Here is a 21,976-nt window from a genome sequence, read left to right as displayed (position 1 = left end):
GTAATCGCCTGTTTCCCAGATTTGCGAAACTGGGACCAAAAATTTGGTTGTCAGATTGTGCAGAAATAGCACGAATTGTTTTGAAAGACAAACGAGTGTCTTTGATGTTTTTGGAACAGACGACAGCGTCCTAAAAGGCCCATAAATCTCTCCTCCGACGGGTTCCGAGAGGTTCACCCGAGGTATGAATGGTGATCGAGGCAGTTTCCTTTGTTTCTCTCCAAACTAGACATCTTCCGCGACACATTGAGTATTTGGACGATTTCAAATTAATTTGTTTTAAATACTTCATTGTACACCAGGAATAAAAAAAAAGTTTCCTTGTACTGCGGTCATGAATGCGCAATTAATAACGAAGCTTCATTCGCATGGTTTCATTCAAATGCGCATGAATGAAAATGCGGGAATTAAACATAGAATTGAGATCCAGTGCATTGAAGAGTATTTAGTCCCTCCGCGATTCTGTAAAATTACATTCTTCTCGCGACATCAAAAAAGTTGCATTCAGGAAGATCACGTGGTTGCTCTGCGACTTAACTACCGAAAAGTACATATTTGTCGTTCGTGTTTCTTTATATTGTCTTTTCTCTTAAGTAAAGAAATCCGTGACACTGCGGCGCACTGTGGATCGAAGGATAGGGCGGCGCGGACATAGGGTTATCGTGTGACTGTCAACCGCCATATGATACACAAATATATGTTTTCTACGGTAATTTTTCACGAGAAAGCTGAATATCATATTGAAAAGGCGTTAAAGTCAGCGGTTTGTAGGAAAAATTGATTTTTTTTCCTCTTTGAAACTCTTCAAAAAATAGTAAATGCTCTAATAATTATTGCGATTAATTATTATTTTATTTGTTTCTGCTGAGCTACAAATATTTTGTTTTCTTCTTTTATTTTGCTGTAAACTCAATGTGAATATTTTTAAACAAGCAATGCCCCCCCCCCTTCCCCCGCTTCCAAAATTTACTAGCTGGATACGATGCGGTTAAGTGAGCTGTTCAGGTACAAAGCAAAACTTAATTAAAATAAAAAAGAGAGTTTATGACTCACAATGAAAACTGAGGGGGCAGAAATATTCCACTTATACAGGGTGCTCCAAGCACTGTTCCTTGACGAGCAGATCCAGAGCTTCCGGTAAAAGGAGTTTTGGCTTTTTCTTCGCCGTAATTTGGGGTCGGAGGCTCACAACAAACGCAAATCTGAGGATATGGTGACCGCTCAAATCGTCGCTCCTCTGACGTAAAGGCGTATCTCAATTTCAACGTGAACCCCGTTTTACACGTAAGTTCATCTTCCTGGGGCTCATGAGGAAATAGAGATACGCCCTCACGTTAGAAGAGCGACGAATTGTAAAAAACTCAGACCAACAATCAAGTCGAACGATTTTTCATGAAAACCAAGGGCATCATTTCTGCAGAATTGAAGGAGGTTGAGAGGAACATTTGTTTAAAAGAATAAAAATTACTGAAAGGGAGGAGAGAGTAAAATTTTATAAAGTCACAAATCCCTAAAATTGATGCATATATTGACCAAGAAAGAAATCAAATTGCGCTACGATCAATTGCACTGCATTTTGCAATTTGGACCTATAAAGTCTGGCTCTTCTGGAAAAACACTTATGTGCTTAGGGAAACTAATAGCACATACGTTGTTTTTAAACCGGGCCAGAATTTATAGTTCCAAATTGCAAAATGTAGTCCAATTGACTTAGTGTCCCCTCCTTTTTTCGATATGGAAAGAACAAGATTGTGGTGCAAGATGATATTATTGGCGTTGGAAGGGAGAGGGGGGGAGGGCATGACTAATTTATTCCGAAAGCCAATTCGAAACGGTGGTAAGTTACCAACCCAATGGGAGCCTTCCAGCCTTCCTAGATGCAAAAAACTAGGACTTTTCTTTAAAATTCAAATATTGGTTTTTTCGAGGAGCGAGTTGTCATCACATTTATAGGCCTAACTTCTAAAAAGGCAAAAAAAGGCAAAACTTCTCAATTGATATTGGTTCCTAGGGATATAAGGAACATTCCTCTAGGTCGGTTTTCTTTGAAATGTTCTGAAACAATGTCGAAATCATTCACTGAATTTGGAAAACCGGGTTTTTTAGGGTACCATGTCTGTGCACTGATATTAGTATTAAAAAAAAGGATGAAAAATATGGCAATGGGTGTTTCTCTCTCCCCATTGCATCAATGATAGAGGACAACCCCCAAAATTTGATACAAAAATGCAGGATAATTAAAATATAGGAGTAACGTCTAGGCTAAAAATGTACCCGAAATTCACCTCAATGTGGACACGGTGTATCACACGTCCGTTACATCGCTTTAAATTTTTTTTCAGATGTAATATTGGTATTTTATGTTCGGCTAAAGAGTCTACTTTAAGAAAATGCCAAGAAACATTATGTTCCTTCACTTTCATTTTTGGGCCTATGTCCGACCTTTACCATTGGCTCGATCCACTGTGCGGCGCTTCGCTTGGAGGCGCCAAGCGCTTCCGCGGGTCGGGCCGCGGGACGGCCAGTGGGCGCAGCCCCCTAGAGTGAGATGAAAACGTTGATATCTTATAGTTATAGTTGATTTCAGTAATTTTCGATGCAGGAGTTGTGTTCTACGTAAAACTCTGGCTAAGAAACATGTATCAGAATGCTTAAATTCGCACATGGTCTAATGAGTCTCGAGGCTCATCACAGCTTGCACTTACGGCTATTTTCGCTATCACAACAGTAGAACCAGCATTCTCAAAAAACTACCATGGCATACAGATCAACCGAGGCTGACGTTTTGAAAAAAACAGAGGAGTGATATTCACATTCGAGAAATCGAGAAGCACTCGGGAGGGATTGGGAGAGTAATGAATGTATCATAAGTAAATTTTCACGAGAAAACGATTGGTGTGGTTAACACGCTTAGTTCGATATTGAAGCTGCAAAAGCTAAATAAAGTTCAAAATTCAAACGGAGGCCTCCCGTTGGTCGGCTACGTCACAACTGGTATGCTTATTTCCCGCCGTTTCAATACACCTGTGTTTTCCCATAAGAAATCTAACGCAGTTCTTCTAACACGATTTTGGGTCAATTTGCAACTTATTTTACCAAATTTTCTTGCAGTCGGCAGTTTCTCATATCCTCTACTTTACAACTGTATCAACGGATGTTTTAAAATCGCATCAGATTGAAACTTAATACCTCACTAAACTAAGTTAAACTAACTGAAACTATAAGGAAGTGCCGAAAGTTAGGTTGTGTCCCCCTTCACGACTTTTCGCTGGTCAAGTTAGTGCTATTTTCTCGTTTTTGTTTAAATAAATCAACGCATGTATTGGGGAAATTGTGTAGAACTAAATTTATATCCGTTATTTGACTCTTAATGATGACTAATTGTCCCAGTATTTCAGTACATTTGATGTATGAGTGAAGTATTCCTTATCCGTATCCCGATTACTGCGACAGCTACCTTTCATTGGAAGTTTTAGAACTATGATGGGAACTAACTAAAATATTTGACATCGATATCATTTATATACACTTGGCGTAATCAGTTTTATATACCTAATCGACAAAATACCTTAAATTCATCCCAACAGGCACTGGATTGAACGGAGGGGGTATAACTTCTCAACCGGGCGGGTAATCAAACGACCAACAGGCTTTAGCTGGTGCACAGTTGGCGGAGAATCATACCTAACATAAAATTGATAGTATTTTCAACTAATTTACTTATGAGCAGACAGATTTAAACAAGTAATAATGTTGGAATGAGATTTTAAAGATCCCTCCGCTAGTCAGTTAGCGCAGCTGAGAGAGACACATTTCATGGAAAGTAGAATCTACGGATCCAATATCCAACGAAGTAGATGCAGAAAGCCATATGATGCTACGGCAGATAGTTTCTGGTAATGAGGAAACTAAAACTACGTTATACATGTGAGTTTTACCATGAAAATAAAACTTACATGTATTCCAGATAAGATTGTAAACGTAACCTCACTTTCGTGACATGCTTTGATAAATCGGAAATAAATAAATCATTTAATACGATTTGCAAGTTTCTGGGGGTGTTCTCATCAAACAGAGAGTATACCGTAAAGAGTTTATTATCGCAAGAAAATTTGATAAATGCGAGGTAGGCTCCAGCAGTCTGAGAATTCCTTTTGAAAATTTGCCTCTATTCCTTATGGAGAAATTCATGTATTTGTAAAATTAACAAAAGAAGAGTACCAGTTGTGACGTCACACAACGGCTATACTATCTCGCCATTAGTAATTGTACATTTTCCCGCCAAAACTTTTTGAACTTTAAGGTGCTTTTTGGGGGTGTTTGGAGGCTCCAAAAATTCCAAGAAAAATTCATTGAGGTCAGAATGACGCTCACTATGGGGGAATGACTTTAAAAAAAATAGGTGGAACAGACCCCTTACTGAACTGCTCAGCCACCGTCGAATCGGTTTGTTTGCTTTTGTTATACAGGGTGATCCAAAAGTCCCTTCCACCCCCTCTAACTTTTGACCTAATTGAGGTAAAGATTTGAAACTTGGGGGACGGTCCTATGTCAAAGGGAGCTACATTTTTACCCCCCAAAATTTTCAGGGGGGGCTCCCCTTGAGGAGGGGGGGGACGGACCCCAACATCGCCTGTCGCTGATTATATATATATATATACATATATATACACACACACACGAGTACATCCTTTAAAGAATTGGGGCACGGATTTATAAGTATTGAAAAAAAACTAAATAACGAAGCCCGTTCATCTCTAGGATTTACAACCTGTACTATAGGCTCCGAGACCTCCTAAATTTGCATATCTGGTAACGCTTCGTTCCAGCGTTCTACCGGGCTGATTTTCATGATTTTTGCGGCTATCGACAGGCGATTGTCTCTAAATGAGTTCGAAATATTCAGATTTTGAAAATATGACCCAGGTTTTTTTTATATTGCGTGGTAAAGATGCGAATTCTCTGATATTAACAATGTAAATTTTTAATTTTAGTCAGAGTTCGTTTGAGCGTTCAACTGGGCCGATTCCTATGATTTCTGCGGTATTCGACAGGTGATAGCCCCCAGATGAGCCCGCTATAATCAGAATTTGAAAAATTGACCAAGGTTCTCTTCACTTGTAATTGTAAGAGTAGACTCGAGAGCTGAGGAAGGGGGGCAAAATTTGAAATTCCCGCCAAAAAAATGGCGGGAGTTCAAAACCGGAAATTTGAACTAAGCGGGAAATGTTGAGTCTTGGTCAGTTAGTAGGGTGAGTGAATTGAAGGTACGCTCCTTTGCTTCAGACAATCAAAAAGCGACGAAACATTACGTTTCGTTTCGTTTTAGTCTTGGCGTAAAGTTTGAAATAAATGCCGATTTTTTCAATCGATTCTTAATGGTGCAATCGCTCCCGGCTAGAGAAAGATTGGACAAATAAGATTCAGGCATGAAAAGCGTTTCATTTTTTGGTCGTTCTTTCGTCGTTGCGGACCTAAGAGAGCGCGAAGCGCCCTCTGGGGGCTGGGCCGTGTAGCGGCCAGGAGGCATAGCCCCCATGTAAGAAAATACAGAGAATAACGAAAATCAATCAACCTAATTGACTGAAGCATTAGTAACTTTTTTACAAGCTCTCAAAGATTCAGAACGAGCCCGCCGGACACTTTCCGGTAAGCAACTCAGGCGTTACACGGTATCGAGTAGGGGGTCGAAACGATCTCAACGGCGATGTACTACGTATACACGCCAAAAAGAAAGAAAGAAAGAAAGAAAGAAAGAAAGAAACGAGAGACAGAGAGAAAGAAAGAAATATGTAGTAGTATTAGTAATACAGGGTGGGCCAGAAGTTCCAGGACGGTCGGCTAATTTTTGAACGGTTCGAGATAGAAAAATGAAACTTTGGGAATGTTCCTATCTCAAAGGGGACCATCTTATGGGGGAGTCAAAATTTTGGTCCTCTAAGGGAGGGGGCGGGGGGCCCTCAACTTTTTTTTTCAAATGGCAACCCCTATCTTGTGATACCTCCATTCGAAAGACCATAAAAAACTAAGAATTTTGGCGCAAACCGCAGATCAATATCTTATTTTTTGACCGAGTTATGATAGGATCAAAGGTCAAATTTGACCTATTTTCAAAAAATCACAACTCCGGTTCAAATTATCGTAAAGAAAAAAATAAAACGGGAAAATTTACTAATTGTGTTCGCTTTTTTGTAAAAATTGCAGAAATCACTTCGAACTAATTTTAGGGGAGGGTTCGGACCCCCAAATACGTCAATACAAAGGTCATTCAATTTTCCCGCGAAATAAGCCAATTTCCCCTAGATTTGCCTCCACGTTGTCTCAGTAAGGTCAAAATCAGTTCATTATTACGTTGGGCAAGTCCCCAAATTTCAGGAAAAGTTAAAAAAAACCCAATTTAAACGGTCAAATTTAATTACCTTTAATTGCGTTTTTTTTAACTTTTCCTGAAATTTGGGGACTAGCCCAACGTAATGTTGAACTGATTTTGACCTTACTGAGATAATGTGGAGGCAAATCTAGGGGAAATTGGCTTATTTCACTGGAAAATTGAATGACCTTTGAATTGACGTATTTGGGGGTCCGAAACCCCCCCCCCCCTTAAAATTAGTTCGAAGTGATTTCTGCAATTTTTACAAAAAAGCTAACACAATTTAGTAAATTTTCCCGTTTTATTTTTTTCTTTACGATAATTTGAACCGGAGTTGTGATTTTTTGAAAATAGGTCAAATTTGACCTTTGATCCTATCATAACTCGGTCAAAAATTAAGATATTGATCTGCGGTTTGCGCCAAAATTCTTAGTTTTTTATGGTCTTTCGAATGAGGTATCACAAGATAGGGGTTGCCATTTGAAAAAAAAAGTTGTGGGCCCCCCGCCCCCTCTCTTGGGGGGGACCAAAATTTTGAGATAGGAACATTCCCAAAGTTTCATATTTCTATCTCGAACCGTTCAAAAGTTAGCCGACCGTCCTGGAACTTCTGGCCTACCCTGTATAATTTTATTTTAAAGCGGTGCTTTAGCATCTAAGGCCATTTACACCTCTAAAGAACGTATTAGTAGTGGTAATATATTTACATGGAAATTAAGGTTACATCAGTAAAAGTAAAAAAGGGTTGAGGGGAAAGGTTAAATTTTGAGTTTAGTGGAGCGCATAAATTCAAAGAGTTTTACAGGATGAGTATTCAGAAGTAAATTTTTAAGAGAGGGTAAGGGGCAGGGAAAAAAACGTTTTCGGGTTTCTTTACAACGTGGGCAACTTGAGAACGTGATCTACTGTTAAGGGGCTGTTAAGGGGGGAATTTGGACAAGAAGTGCAAGCAGGGCTGTTTGATTGGGTCATCTAATAGAAAGAAAGAGAGAAAGAAAAAAAGAGAGAAAGAGAGACAGACAAGGAAAAAAAAAGTAATAGGAAAGAAAAATACTAAATAAAAACCTCAATCGAGTGACTCTTAGCTCTGGACAGAATATGCGATTGAGCGGCCACATGGATGAGCAGACAGTGCAATGGAGAGAACGAGTGACGTGAATTTGCGGTCAAGATTTCCTCAAGATTTGAATCAAGAGTACAATAGCGTAGATTGAACATTTCCATTTGATATAAGCGACTTTCTTCTTGATGAAAGCATCTCCGCAATGCGACTCAAAGAAGCCCCAGTTTCCACTTGATATAAGCGACTTTCTTCTTGACGAAAGCATCCACGCGATGCGATTCAACGAAGCCCTAGCCCTCACATCGGCATCGACAGACACAAAAGCAGCCGTAAATTGTTGTCAAACAAGCGGCTCGTCCAAAGTTCATCTGTTCAAATAACTCGAAAATACGGCAAATTGATACTCGTCCGCGTTGTCAAAATGCTCCCTCGAATTCTACTCCGCGTCCCGCTTTGGACCCCCCCCCCCCACACTTTTTTGCTGAAGCTCTTAACTTATTTTCCGTCCTCTTTTGATTTCGATGCATCCCGATTACGATCTATCTCCCTGTTAATGCAAATATAAAGAAACCATTCTCCTTTTATTCCTATCTAAATGTAAAGAAAATATCCCTATCCATCCCGATACGTCTTGGTCTCAATCAAAGAGAAAATAAGAGCCGCAATACAAATCGCGGGCCGAGAGGCACCCCCTACTTTTATGAGTCGTCTCTGATTAGCAGGGGTCGAGAGGGAATTAAAATTAATTTGATCTCCCTCCGAGTTCGCGAACGCCCAATACAAGCGTCGCTTTCCAATCGAAATATTCGATCAAGAGGTCTGAGCAGGTAAAGGAATTTCGCCTCCCGAATCCCGAACTCGGAGGCGAATTGGGCGGTTATTGTTTCCGTTCGAGGAACAAGATGCAGTAACGCGGGCCAATTGGTTAGTTGACGAGATGGTATGTAATTTTGAAACATCCGTAGGAATCACCCAAGGGAAGGGCAGACAGGGCTGTTAGCTGCAGTGAAAGCAACCTGTCTAGGAGAGGCAACTCCAAAATCAAACTCTGGTCCTCCGGGTCGGGGGTTGAGGCATCGGGCCCAAATCGAGCCTCGGTCCTGTGAAGTATGATGTAAATCCACTACTTTAAGCCAAAAACGAAAATATTCCGTCGAGTTCTTAGAAAATATGACCGATTTGATGGTTTTTAGCCCTGATTCTGCTGAAAATTACTGATTACGGAGCGAGTATCCAATATTAATGGCTGTTCTCTTTGTCTGTTGAAGTTGTGGGGACGTCGGAGGCAGGAAAAGGCCTTCTCTTCCTTCATTCCTCTCCCCCGCCCCACGCTCCCCACATAAAAAATAATTTACACCCATGCATATGCATACGCCCAAATTGATATGCATGTCCTGCTGCTAGTTTGAGTTGGTTGGTCGTTTTACTGTGGTATGGTGGGGTGATAACCCCCCCCCCCCCCCACGTGGCACACCTAATCATTGGGGAGTCTTTAAAATAGTATCGGAAAAGTAGTTTTTCTTTAAGATAACCCTGCTTATGAATTGCAGAATCCGACACATAACAGCATTTCTCGCCGTCAGCTGATAAAGCGTTAGTGGCTGGAAATCTGTTGCCAATCTTTGAATACAAATCTCCGAAACACGTAATGGCGCGTAATTTGAATCCTAACTGTGTCTAAATAGAATAAAAATTGTTTTCCCGAAATTGAATTGTGTTCCATAATTTTCATGTTCACCATTGTACATTCGGTTAGGTTAGGTTAGGTTGGGTTGGGTCTGGTCTGGTTGGGTAAGGTTAGGTTAGGTTGGGTTGGGTTAGGTTAGGTAAGGTTAGGTTACAGGAATATTTTCATTTAAATTCTCAAAAATTCGGGTTTTTTATTACAAAATTGATAATATTCATCTTTTTAGTGTTTTCCGGCACAACAATTTTTATCTCCTACAAAACACTGCTTTTCGCAATTTTCCTTAAAAAGATGCGTTCAAAAATGGTGAAAATCGGCCAAAATCAAGTATTTTCGGTTACAGTGTCATTTCATTTTCATAGGTTGGCAACGCGTCAAAAATTACTCTTAGGATGGCGGGGTATCGGATTTATTTCACGATTTCAACACCGTTCCTCCCCCTGATTATAGAGGGGCGTGTCCGAGGACCCTGAAAATATTTCAGGGGCCTTCCTATTCTATAAGGAGCCTTATGACGTCTTATGTATGCCCCCCTTTTCCCGCTGCCCCTAAGTGGGGCGTGTGAAAGCGCCCCCCCCCCCCCCCCTGGTGACACACCTGATCAATCGGGGGGTCCAGCAAATTCCGAAAAATATTTTGTTGTGAAAAACATCCTACGCTCCCTCGGTATTATTTCAAAAATTCTACATCGTTGCTCCCCCTGATCTTTTCCCGCTGCCCCTAAGTGGGGCGTGTGAAAGCCCCCCCCCCCCCCCCCCTGGTGACACACCTGATCAATCGGGGGGTCCAGCAAATTCCGAAAAATATTTTGTTGTGAAAAACATCCTACGCTCCCTCGGTATTATTTCAAAAATTCTACATCGTTGCTCCCCCTGATTATCGGAAGGGGGGCGTGTCCGGGGACTCGGAAACTATTTCAGGAGCCTTCGTACTCTTTAAGGAGCTTTATGTATGTCCTCCGCCTTTTCCCGCGGCCCCTAAATGATGTTTCTGATTTTTCGTTTATCACCGGTCCCATGCCTTGCCTAGCCTGATCAGGGATTCACTCTATTTCGGAAGCCTCAACCTTCGGAGGGCGAAGGCTAGTGTGCAATTTTCGTGTTGGGTCATCGGTATTTTACTTTGGGTCCAACCCACCGACTCAAACTAGCAAGACATGCATATCAATTTGGACGCATGTATATGCATGGGTGTAAATGGTTTTTTGTGGAAGGGGGCGGGGGAGGGAAATGAAAGAAAAAAAAAGGTCTTTTCCTGCCCCCGACGCCCCCGCAACTTCAAAAAACAAAGAGTACAGCATAATTATTGGATATTTGCTCCGTAATCAGCAATTTTCAGCCGATTCATGGCTAAAAACGTTCGAATCGGCCATATTTTCCGAGAGCTCGACAGAACATTTTCGTTTAGAGCTTAAAGTAATGAATTTACACCATACTTCGAGGTTCTAAAGAGAAATCATGAGTGCATCGACTTTTTATTTAACTTGGGCTCAAACGAACCGTGGGTGGTGGCACCCTTGGTTTCTTCCACCTTGCTTTCATCGATCGAATAGAGGCATTTGCACTGGTTACTCAACGTGAGACTTGGATGAAAGCAAGGTGAAAGAAACCAAGAATGTCACTACCGCGGTGGATGACGTCGTAAGTTAACTTTTTCAAAGCGCGAATTCTTGATTAGTTTTGGACGTAGGAAGTTGCTGTTTAGACAAATCTTATTATTTTTAACTAATTTGCAAGAATAGAGCATTAAACATTAAAACATGATTCTGAGACCAGCGAAACTGGTCCATTGAATAACTTTCTGATACCGTCCCTTAACATGTCGTGGAAAAAGTTGTCTCACAAGTATAAGTTAGGAAGTTTCCTCGACGGTCAAAAAAAAAATATCGCATCTGACAGTGAGAGTTTACCGTCTCCCATGATAATCATGCTCTAATTTTTTAGAAGGATTGTGACTTTCATAAAAAATCCAAAAAAAGGGCTTACAAACCAAAAAGAAACTCATATGTCTTCCCCTCAATATTCTTCTCCTTCATGAGCTCTTCTCTTGTGCACATGGCAACCACGGTGAAAAGAAATAACAGGGATGGCTTACCTGAAACAGATATTTAAAAAAAAAAATTAATTAGTTTTGCGTAAAATTTTAGTAGTCAGAACATACCCACTACACAAAGGGTGTCTCAAAAGTACTGCACGTTTTTTTTCTTCTGATGAACAGTGGCTGATAACAAAATGCAATTTGTGTGACGTTATGGTGCTGGTGATGACTGATAAAATAAAATCAACGAGAGCTCTCGAGGTCAAAAGATGACCAAGTTACAGCGTTTTGAAAATGACAAATCTAGCTGATTCCTCCAGGACTTGTTTGCAGAAGTGCGAAAAATGGTTACGACGCCGTGTGGAAAGTAAGGTAAGGTACTACTTTGAGAGGCTAACTAGTGTTCAGTCTTCCAGTGAAGAAGAGTAAGAGACTCATCTTATTAAGGTTACGTAAAGTCAGCTCGACATGTCATTTTCAAAACGCTGTAAGTTGGTTAACGTTTGAACTAGAGAGCAGGGATTTACAGCTGAGGTTTGAAGCAACATCATAAACGGAGCGGCATCGGCGCGCAAGGCGGGTATCCGGCGCGGACTTTCATGCCACATCAGACAGTGCGCCGGGGGATCGCATTTGCCCGTGAGGCGGCTGAACCTGGTGAAACCGACACCCGGCATGACTTCCTGATGCCGCATCAATTTTGATGCTGGGTACCTAGCATCAAAAGTAAAGCGACTTCATTTACACAAATCGGATGCCAGCGCCCCGGGCCCGGCTGCCGGGCGGCTAATCGCACCGGGCTGTGTTTTCAACCCATCTTCGGCGTCCACTTCGTAGAACTTTTCTGCGAGGCGTGGGCCGCCGCGCCAATGGAAAACATAGACAAAGGGGTGTTCCGCGCAGGCATTTGAGGCGCCTCATGAGGTTATGCCGTACAGCATCGACTCGTAGCTTCAGCATTAATGCCGTATGCCCAGGTAGCGGCCGTGCGGGCATGCGGCGCCGCGCCCAACGCGCGCAACCTGCCGGCGCCGACTTCGGGCATTGAAGCCCAATGCTGGCGTGCCGACCGAGCCGGCATCAAGCGCTGATGCTGAGGTTTGATGCTGGCTTAGGGACCAACATGGGCTTCAACTTTTGAGGCCGGACCCTCGGGCCTCGGCTTGCGGCCCGATACGGCATCAATTTTTGGTCCCGCGACCCAGCTTAATTACCAACAGGGCTGACCCAGAAGACTGCCGGGTTATGTGACCCTTGGACTTGGACTTTAAAACATTTCTCCACAGTGTTATAAAGTTTACGTTTTTACGCGAATTTTTTAACGATTTTTAAAAAGAAATTTTTATTTTCTTATTAACTTACTATTTTTATATCCCCCCCCCCCCCCCAAATCACCGAAGCGATAACCGTTGGTTGCATCAAGATTCCATTCGGCTTATTTCGGGTAATCTCGACTATGTCCGGTCATCTCCAGCTGCATTCGGCCATTCACGCGTGCTTCCGGCTGATGAAGTCATTAGGTTACGCATTGATAACGCCAACGAGCATCCTTTGATGACACCATTGAGCAATGGGCATCCTAATGGTGACGTTGTTGGAGCGAATATTTCCGGCTTTTCTTCTCCCCCCCCCCCTCCCCCGGAACTACTCGATGTCTACGATTTTCCGTTCGAGGCTAATGCCTAACTAGCATATCCTCTAATTTCCTAACGCTTTGTTTCCAAATTAAAGCCACTAGGCTGGACAGAAAAGCAATGGCAAGGCGTTTCCACATAGGCCCCAGAAAGCATATACTTGTATATAAAACAGGGCTAACGTAGAAATCGAGATACATCCTTACTTCAGAGGAGCGATAAAAAGCCGGAGCAATCAAGGTTTCCTCAGAAATGCCGTCGAAGCCAAGTCTCAGCACTAAACCGTGCTCTAATTGGGCGCTCATCAGTCGATAACTGGCTGGGAGTAGGAGGGTGGGGTTTTTGACACTTAAACGGCACCGACTATATTAAGCGTACGACACGTAGAACTCCAGGGTTGCCGTGTTTCGTCTACGCCGATTATTAATTCACCGCAAGCGTACGAGGGAGGAATTTTTTTTTCAACGCAGTTAGACAACCCCCGAGTGTTTGACGAGAAGTCCGGAAACCATCAAGTGCCATTAGACAAAATAGCTCTGACTCACCAAATTTCCATATCGCTTCCTTAGGAAACAAGTCAAAATTTAAGCTAAATCTACCTCGCTTTCTTCGATTCTCGGATACCGCTCATGGAACAAGTATAAAGTCCAGGAGCAAGTGGAAAAATAGCCGAAAAACTTGGGATGCACGGTTTGATTGTTTTGAGTTGTTCATTTAGTCCGGGAAAATAGACCATAAAAGGGGCCATAGTCTAAAAAAATCCCGAATTGTAATATTCTCGGAGTTTCCTATGTAACTTTCGACGCTTAATTCGAATTTCAACTTGGCGCCAAAAATTCGGTGAAAAAGGTCGACTATTGCTTTTTTTCTCTTCTTTCGTTACCGGAATATAATTTTTTTTTCTTTTTACCTGCAATTCGCCAATAATTGATCTGCGGACAAACTTCACTTATGAAATTGGTCACTTACAAAATTAAACCTCGTCATATTTCCTCTAAAATTGTTTCTATTTTTTTTTAAGGGATTTTTTTTCTCAAGGCAAAATGAAACGCGCTAGAGGCAGGATTGCCACAGACTTCAGAAACTGAAATTCCCTGACACTATTTAGGGAAATTTCCTGACGATTGAAGAGTGAAGACATGCATTATTAGGAACAGTTTCCAGATAAAATGTGCTGTTCGAAACGTTGAATCCATTACAGACAGCAAACAAAAGTGACCCAACAATTCTCTCTGACGATTGCAGACATGCCAACTGGTTAATAAGACATTATCAGAACAGTTTTTAGATGAAATGTGTTGATCGAAACGTCAAAACCATTCTATGTAGAGAGCAAGTAAAGGTGACCCAACAATTTTCCCTGACATTTTATAATTTCCTGACATTTCCCGGTATTTCCTGCCTGTGGAACCCGTGGAGGGTGCCAAACTTCGCTATATGAGCGAAGATTGGCTTTTCCGCGGTTTTTGACCAATGCTTCCTTTTCTTCGTCTGACCTAATTTTTTGACAAATGAAGTGAAATCGATGGTCTTTACAATTAATTACACATACTGAATTTACAATAGGACCAAACATAATGCAATCTTGTGAAGTTACGTAAGATTGTTTTCTGCCGGTCTTGGGACATTATTGCCCTCATGGAGAAAAACAAAACCGCGTTGAGAGCATCTACCGACTGTTTCCGGTGAGAATGCGTTAAAGCACGCAGTTTGAATTTGAACATCAGGGAATGGAAGAGTGTAAGGCATGGGCCAAAATTTTTGCCTTCCGCCAATCGCATTTGGGGAACTGTGGTAAACACATGGTACGTCTGACGAAAAAATGTCTGCAATCAACGTCTCTCCTCGCTCCAGCGCATGCGCAGACCGCAAAATGCGTATGTGCATACCGTCCAGAGGTACCGTCCGTCCCCAGTGGCGACGTAACAAGTTTGAGTTTGCGCGAGGCGCATTGATCTGCAGATTGCAGTGTAGTTTGGGAGCTCTCTCATATGTGTTGTGTGTGAGCCTGCAATATGGTTCGGAGTCATATGTAAGTGTTTTGACTCACTGATTTTCCATCCACATAAATAATCTCTTCGTGAGGAAGTAAGTGAGCTTGTTAGGAGTCAAAGCTTTCGTGGAAAAATGGAAAACCCCCTTTGTGATAGCTCGTTCGAAAGAGCATACAAAAAGAAAACTTTTCGCGCAAACGTGAAGTCAACATCTCAAACCGGTACAAAATGGCGACCAGTTAAAGTTCAAAATGGCCGAAAATTCACACAAGGTATTTGTCAATGGATTTTCGCGAAAATCGGTAACTGCAGGTATTTCAACACGAGAAAAACGAATTTGACGTTAGATTTTCAAAAAATCCGATATTTTCAAAATGGCCGCCGGTAAAAATTCAAAATGGCCGAAAATTTGTTTATTTAGAAATCTAAGTTCAAATGAGTTAATCTTATGCCAAAATACCCCAAAATTCCAAGTTATAGGCAAATCCATCAGCATAAAAGGTGGCAATTTTCGGCCATTTTGAACTTTAACCGGCGGCCATTTTGAAAATGTCGGTTTTTTTTTTTAAAAAAATCTAACGTCAAATTCGTTTTTCTCGTGTCGAAATACCTTCAGTAACCGATTTTCGCGAAACTCCATTGACAAATAACCTGTGTGAATATTCGGCCGTTTTGAACTTTAACCGGCCGCCAATTTGTACCGGTTTGAGATATTGACTTCACGTTTGCGCGAAAAGTTTTTTTTTTTTTTAATGCTCTTTCGAGCGAGCTATCACAAAGGGGGTCTTCCATTTGGAAATTAAAAGTTGGGGTCCTTCCCCCCCCCCCCCCAAGAGGCCCCCTGAAAATTTTAGGGGGGCCAAAAAGTAGCTCTCTTTGACCTAGGGACATCCCCCAAGTTTCAAATCTTTACCTCAATTGGGTAAAAAGTTGGAGGGGGTGGAAGGGACTTTTGGTTCACCCTGTATATTCATTATTGATGCCATGTCTCAGCACATGTTATGCTGAAAGGTACGTTTTGCCGCTCGGGAAAGCAACTGTAATCGAATCAACACCTACCTAGGGGGAAGAAAAAGTGCCGAGAGTTGGAAGCTAATTAAAGGTTTACGCAGGGACATGAAGCGGGATATCTTGTCTCCGATATCACTTAAAAAACTGGAGGATCATTTTAAAGATCTTTTGACGGAAAGGCGCCCAGAGTTTCGAGACAGCAGCACGGACAACGGAAGAATGAACAACTTGGAGATTCACACTTGTGACATTATTAAAGCGGTCAAAGAGCTGCAAAATGGCAGAGCACCGGGTCCAGGTGGAATCCCTGTCGAGTTGGTTAAGAGCAGGACTTCTAAGCTCTTCGAGTGCCTCAGAAAGCTGATGCAGCAATGCATTAGGGGTGACGAGGTGCCAGGGGAGTGAAAGGAGTCCTGGATCAAGGCCATCTACAAAAAGAAGGGAAGGAAGGACGATTGTAACAACTACCGGGGGCTCTCAGTGACCGGGACAATAAGCAAAGTGTACGGGAAGATACTGAAAGCGAAGATCGAGGACGAATGGCAAGATCACGAAGCAGAGGAGCAGGCTGGTTTTCGAGCTGGCAGGTCTACGATAGATCACCTCTTTGTTATTGTCCAGGTCATTGAGAAGAAAATGGCCGTAGCTCAGGAGCTGCATTTAATTTTTGTGGATCTCCAGAAGGCGTATGACAGTGTGCCGTTGGTGAAACTTTGGGAGGCCTTGGAAAAATCGAATTTTAACGGGGGGTTGATTGACGCTGTTAAGCGATTTTATAAAGGGAGTTTTACCAAAATTAAGTGCCATGGGGGGTTGTCAGCGGGATTTTATGTTACAAAGGGTTTAAAACAGGGATGTTGTTTGTCGCCAACATTATTTAAAATTTATCTCGAGTGCGTGCTAAAAGAATGGAAAAAGAAATGTTCTGGTATGGGTGTCCCCTTGGGTGATCTTGAAACTCTGTTCACTCTGTGCTTTGCTGATGACCAGGTGGTGGTTGCTCAAGATCAAGACGACGCGGAATACATGATGCGCAAGTTAGTAGAAGAGTATCGGAAGTGGGGTCTGGAAGTCAGCATATCCAAATCTGAGAAGATGACTTTTGGCGGTGATCAGCAAAGCATTGAGTTGGAGGATGGGCAGCAGATCAAAGGCTGCGAGCACTATAAGTACTTGGGAGTGCGGTTGACCCAGGATGGAAGAACTGATCAAGCGATTAAGGAAAGAAACACCCTGGCAAGGAAGGCTACAGCGATGTTAAATGGAATCCTCTGGGACCCTCGGATTTCCAAGGAGAACAAGAGGAGAATTTACGACGTTGTAGTCAAGAGTATTCTTACATATGGATGTGAAGTTTGGCAGCTGAATGAGCGGACAAAGGGGATGCTAAGAGCAACGGAGATGGATTTCTGGAGGAGGTCTGCTGGAATTTCTAGGAGAGATCGGGTCCGCAATGAAAGAGTGCGTCAGATCATGGGAGTCGAAAATGACATCATATTCGACGTCATGACCAGACAGCTTGTCTGGTATGGTCATGTCAATAGAATGACGGACGAAAGGCTGCCAAAGAAGTTGCTTGATTGGGTTCCTCCTGGAAGGAGACGAAGGGGACGCCCAGTGAAAGGGTGGCGACAGGGGATTTTAGAAGAAATGAGGGTTTGTCAACTCCCTGAAGGGCTTTGGGAGGATAGGGGACTTTGGCGGCTAGGGGTCGCAGAGCGCCAAAGAGCGCTATAAAAGCGACTTTATACATACATACATACATACGTTTTGCCTGCTCACTTCTACAAAATATTCCTTCCATTCAAAGTTAGTGCTGTATTTTTAGCTGCCTGATTCTGCCTTCATAAGGTGTAAGGTGAAAATTAGAACGTTGCTCTCTGCCTTCGTGCCTCGTTCTATCAATAAGTTCCGCCGTATAATAGTTACTTGCAATAATACAAAGAAGCAACTCATTTATATTTTAGAATTGAGTCCTAATTGTAAGTGAAACCTTTCTCCAGTACATACTAGGCATGAATTTAAGTCGCTTAGGGCAGTTTCAGTTAAAAGTAGGTTCCTCCGTCTCACTGCTCGTGTCAGTGGATAAGATTTAAAATGCACATAACCTCAAATACTCGGTGGCGCTTGGAGCTTCGCTCAGCGATGAGGTCTTAATAATGAATTTATATGAATCAGTGATGTCTCTGTACAGTATACTTCGTATACTTCAAGTATATACCGGGTGTCCGTAAAGTAACTGAAAAGTGGGTATAATTTTTGAACAAAAAAAGATAAAAGGTAACGGTTTGTGGCATTCTTCATCATTCGAAACGGGAAATTTTTCGATGGGAGGTTTTTCTTGGTGAATCCTCCTGGGGGGCCCCAGTGGGGTGCGTCAAAAAAAATGAAAGTCTGAAATGTTCCGCTCCCCAGGCGGCAATCGATGACGTTTGGTAAAAAAACTTGTTTGCCAAAATTTGGGCCCATTTCAACCATTTTAAATGGTGCCGAAGGTCGATTTCGTGATGAAATTATAATTTTTAGGTTTAGACCTCGATTTTGGACAAAAAACTCGATTTTACGCTGAAATCGTGCGTTTACGAGAAAAATGCCAAAGAACTCAAGTTGTAGAGGATGAAATTTTACTCTAGGAAAACGTCTTTGTAAACGACAAAAATCAAATTTAACTAGAAAAACTCACCTCGGTATTTATTTTTTTGGTCCTCGGAATTTCCAAGGTCTTGGAAAGTAGCGGTTTCAAAGACTCATTCTTCACGAAAATAAGTCGGAAGAGGGTATAAATGAACTGTAGGCAAGTGTTGAGGATGCAAATGTCATCAGAACTTCCTCAGTTTCAAAAAGAGTTCCAACTATTTTGCACAATCCTCCAAAAAGTGTACGGCTCGAGAAGCAGGGTCGTGCTATAATAGTAAGGGAGAAGTGCGGTTTGACCGGGAAAAATTGCGTAACGAACTTTCTCTATGTAATCGTCATCAGTAGGTTCCATATAACAACTTCCTCAAAGTTACAAATGGTCCGACCCCGGGACACCCCTCAAAGTACTTAAAATCGATAATGGCAGTCGTAATTAGGGGGTCCGGGAAATCGGTACTTTAAAATGCTCAGTCTGTCTCATGTTAGATATCATTTCCTATGTAATTTTGATCGTAGATTTCATAAATGAACTCCACAAGGATCCCCTGGTCAAAGGGGACGCTCCAAATCAAAGATGGCAGCCAAATGTGAAAGGCAGGAGTTTGCATTTTCTTAAATAGTCACCGACGGAACAGGGAAAGTGAAGTGTCTCTATTTTCCTTGTTTATATTGTTCCTTCGATGAATATAGAAAATGCAACCTCCTGCCTTTCACATTTGGCTGCCATCTTTGATTTGGAGCGCCCCCTTTGACCAGGGGGTCCTTGTGGAGTTCATTTATGAAATCTACGATCAAAATTACATAGGAAATGATATCCAACATGAGACAGACTGAGCATTTGAAGTACCGATTTCCCGGACCCCCTAATTACGGCCGCCATTTTCGATTTTAAGTACTTTGAGGGGTGTCCCGGGGTCGGACCATTTTTAACCTTTAGGAAGTTGTTCAGGGGAACCTACTGATGACCACAGTGGGTCTTATGTGTATGTATGAGCCGCTTTTACGGCGCACTAGGGCGCTCTGCGACGCCTATTCTCCACAGGAATCTGTCATGGTAGAGATCCTCCGGAAGCTGGCATCTCTCCATCTCTTCACGGATGCCCTCTACCCACCGTTTGGCTGGACGCCCTCTCCGTCGCCTACCTGGGGGGACCCACTCCAACACCTTCTTCGGCAACCTGGTATCAGCCATTCTCTGCACATGCCCATACCATACCAATTGCTTGGTCATGATATCGTGCACAATCGTCCCCTCAACGCCCATTATCTCTCGGACACGTTCATTCCTGACACGTTCTCTCCTCGAGATTCCAGCCGATCTTCGCCAGAAATCCATCTCGGTCGCCTTGAGCATTTCTTGGGTCCGCTTCTTCAACTGCCACACTTCACTGCCATAGGTGATAATAGGCTTGACAACCGAGTTATAAATCCTCTTCTTGTTGTCTTTGGAAATCCTTTGGTCCCAAAGGATCCCATTAAGCATGGCGATGGCTTTCCTTCCTAGAAGATTACGGTCCCGAATGGCCTGATCCAGCTTCCCATCCGAAGTCAGGTTCACCCCCAGGTACTTGTATTGTTCGCAACTTTCTATATGTTGACCATCCTCCAGGACTATGCTTTGCTGAGCACCTCCGACTGACATCTTTTTTGTCTTACGGACACTAACATTGGGTTTTAACTAAATCTAATTAAGAACATGAAAATCCCCATATCTCAAAGCGGAAAAGTACAGCGAAACACCTCAGGAAAACATCCCCGCTGAAAAGAAAATCATTCGCTGGGCCGTTTTTTTCTTTTGCCCCCCCAAGCCAAAATGGCGGCCGATATGCGCCGCCGCGGGGTGCAAATCTTACAAGGGGCCTGTTGCAAACTTTTGCTAGAGCAAAAGTATCAGTTGTTTCTTCTAGGTAATGCCTCAAAAATCACGATGAGCGCATCGGCAAAGTCTGAAATGCACTCATAACTTCACAGTCTGCGTAAGAAATTTGCTGTTTTTTGAGCTTCCCGCTTCAAAAGCGATACTACGGCACAGGTGAACATTTTGTAAAAGGAGTCGTTCCATCGTCGGCAATACTCATCATGGCCGACGCCAATCCGCCAAAACACGTGTGATGGGACGAGAGAATACCTGAACTGGATTAGACCAGATAACAATCGGCGTGTTTTAACGTTCATGTTTTCCACGCCCGAATTGATTGACCTTGAACTCTCCTCGAATTACGCGCGGAACTGCGCGCAAGCGTCGGCCATGATGAATATCGCCGACGATGGAGCGACTCCTCTAACAAAATGTTCACTTGTGCCGTAGTATCGTTTTTGAAGCGGGAAGCTTAAAAAAACGCAAATTTCTTACGCAGATTGTGAAATTATGAGTGCATTTCAGACTTTGCCGATGCGCTCATCGTGATTTTTGAGGCATTATCTATAAGAAACAACTCTTATTTTTGCTCTAGCAAAAGTTTGCAACAGGCCCATTCCCTCACAATGTCAAGTGACGCATCGATTCCTACGTAATTTTGGTCGTAGAATCCGAATATGAGGTCAGAAATCCCTCACGACTAAGAGGGATCGCGCAAATTTAAGAGGGCGGCCAAAAATAGGCCTCGGAGTAAAAATTCTCAATTCCAGCTTTTGGTGACGAGTGAGATGTCTTTTTTATGTTTTTTGGGTCATAGGATCCAAATTTGAGGTCAAAAATTCCCTGCGTATAGTCAAGTGAGGTGTCTTTTTACATGTTTTTTGGACCACATGATCAGAAACTGGGATCCAAACTGTGTCCCTGTGGGCCGGAAGGTAAGACTTGTCCCTTAGCACCTTGATTGTAACGTTTTTATCAACTATTTAAATAAAAACTCAAATTTCACTGTTAGAACGGCGCCAACCACACCAAGAATGCTCTATTCTTACAGATAATGTTTGACCTTTTTGCCTAGCAGGGGCTATAGTCCCCTGCTTCACAAAAAACTAGCGCAAGAGAAATAGGAAAGAAACAAAAATAATCTTCTTTTCAAGAAAATATAAATGAATTCAAGAAAAATGACAACCGGAGTACAAATTAATTGTATACACAGCTAGTAAATGCTAGTGTGCAGCTAGTAACGTTACAATCAAGGTGCTAAGGGACAAATCTTACCCTCCGGCCCTCAGGGACACAGTTTGGATCCCAGTTTCTGATCGTGTGGTCCAAAAAACATGTAAAAAGACACCTCACTCGACTATACGCGTCTTTCGGAAATAATATGTCAGCCCCAAAATGGAAGCCATTTTGGATTTGCGGGATCCCTGTCGGCCAGAAGGGAATTTTTGACCTCAAACTTGGATCCTATGACCAAAAAAACATAAAAAAGACATCTCACTCATCACCAAAAGCTGGAATTGAGAATTTTTACTCCGGGGTCTATTTTTGGCCGCCATCTTGAATTTGCGCAAACCCTTTTAGTCGTGAGGGATTTCTGACCTCATATTCGGATTTTACGACCAAAATTACATAGGAATCGATGTATCACTTGACATTGTGAGGAAGTTGTAACATTTCCACCCCGC

General features: G+C 42.4%; 1 protein-coding gene across 7 annotated transcripts in view; it reads right to left on the bottom strand.

Moving 5' to 3' along the window:
- The window catches only part of LOC109040504 (serine/threonine-protein phosphatase 2B catalytic subunit 2), a 415,824-nt gene that overhangs the window by 324,711 nt on the left and 69,137 nt on the right, over positions 1 to 21,976 (bottom strand). For 6 of the 7 annotated variants that reach the window (XM_072305187.1, XM_072305204.1, XM_072305201.1 and 3 more), the window contains exon 2: positions 11,110 to 11,214. The exons of the other annotated variant lie outside the window; for it this stretch is intronic. In XM_072305187.1, the coding sequence (XP_072161288.1) occupies positions 11,110 to 11,214 (105 nt within the window). The remainder of the gene's footprint in view (positions 1 to 11,109; positions 11,215 to 21,976) is intronic. 7 annotated transcript variants of the gene reach the window in all.

The sequence above is a fragment of the Bemisia tabaci genome, chromosome 1, assembly GCF_918797505.1.
Source record: "Bemisia tabaci chromosome 1, PGI_BMITA_v3".
In the NCBI taxonomy this organism is placed as follows: domain Eukaryota; kingdom Metazoa; phylum Arthropoda; class Insecta; order Hemiptera; family Aleyrodidae; genus Bemisia; species Bemisia tabaci.
This window is presented reverse-complemented; position numbering and strand designations above follow the sequence as displayed.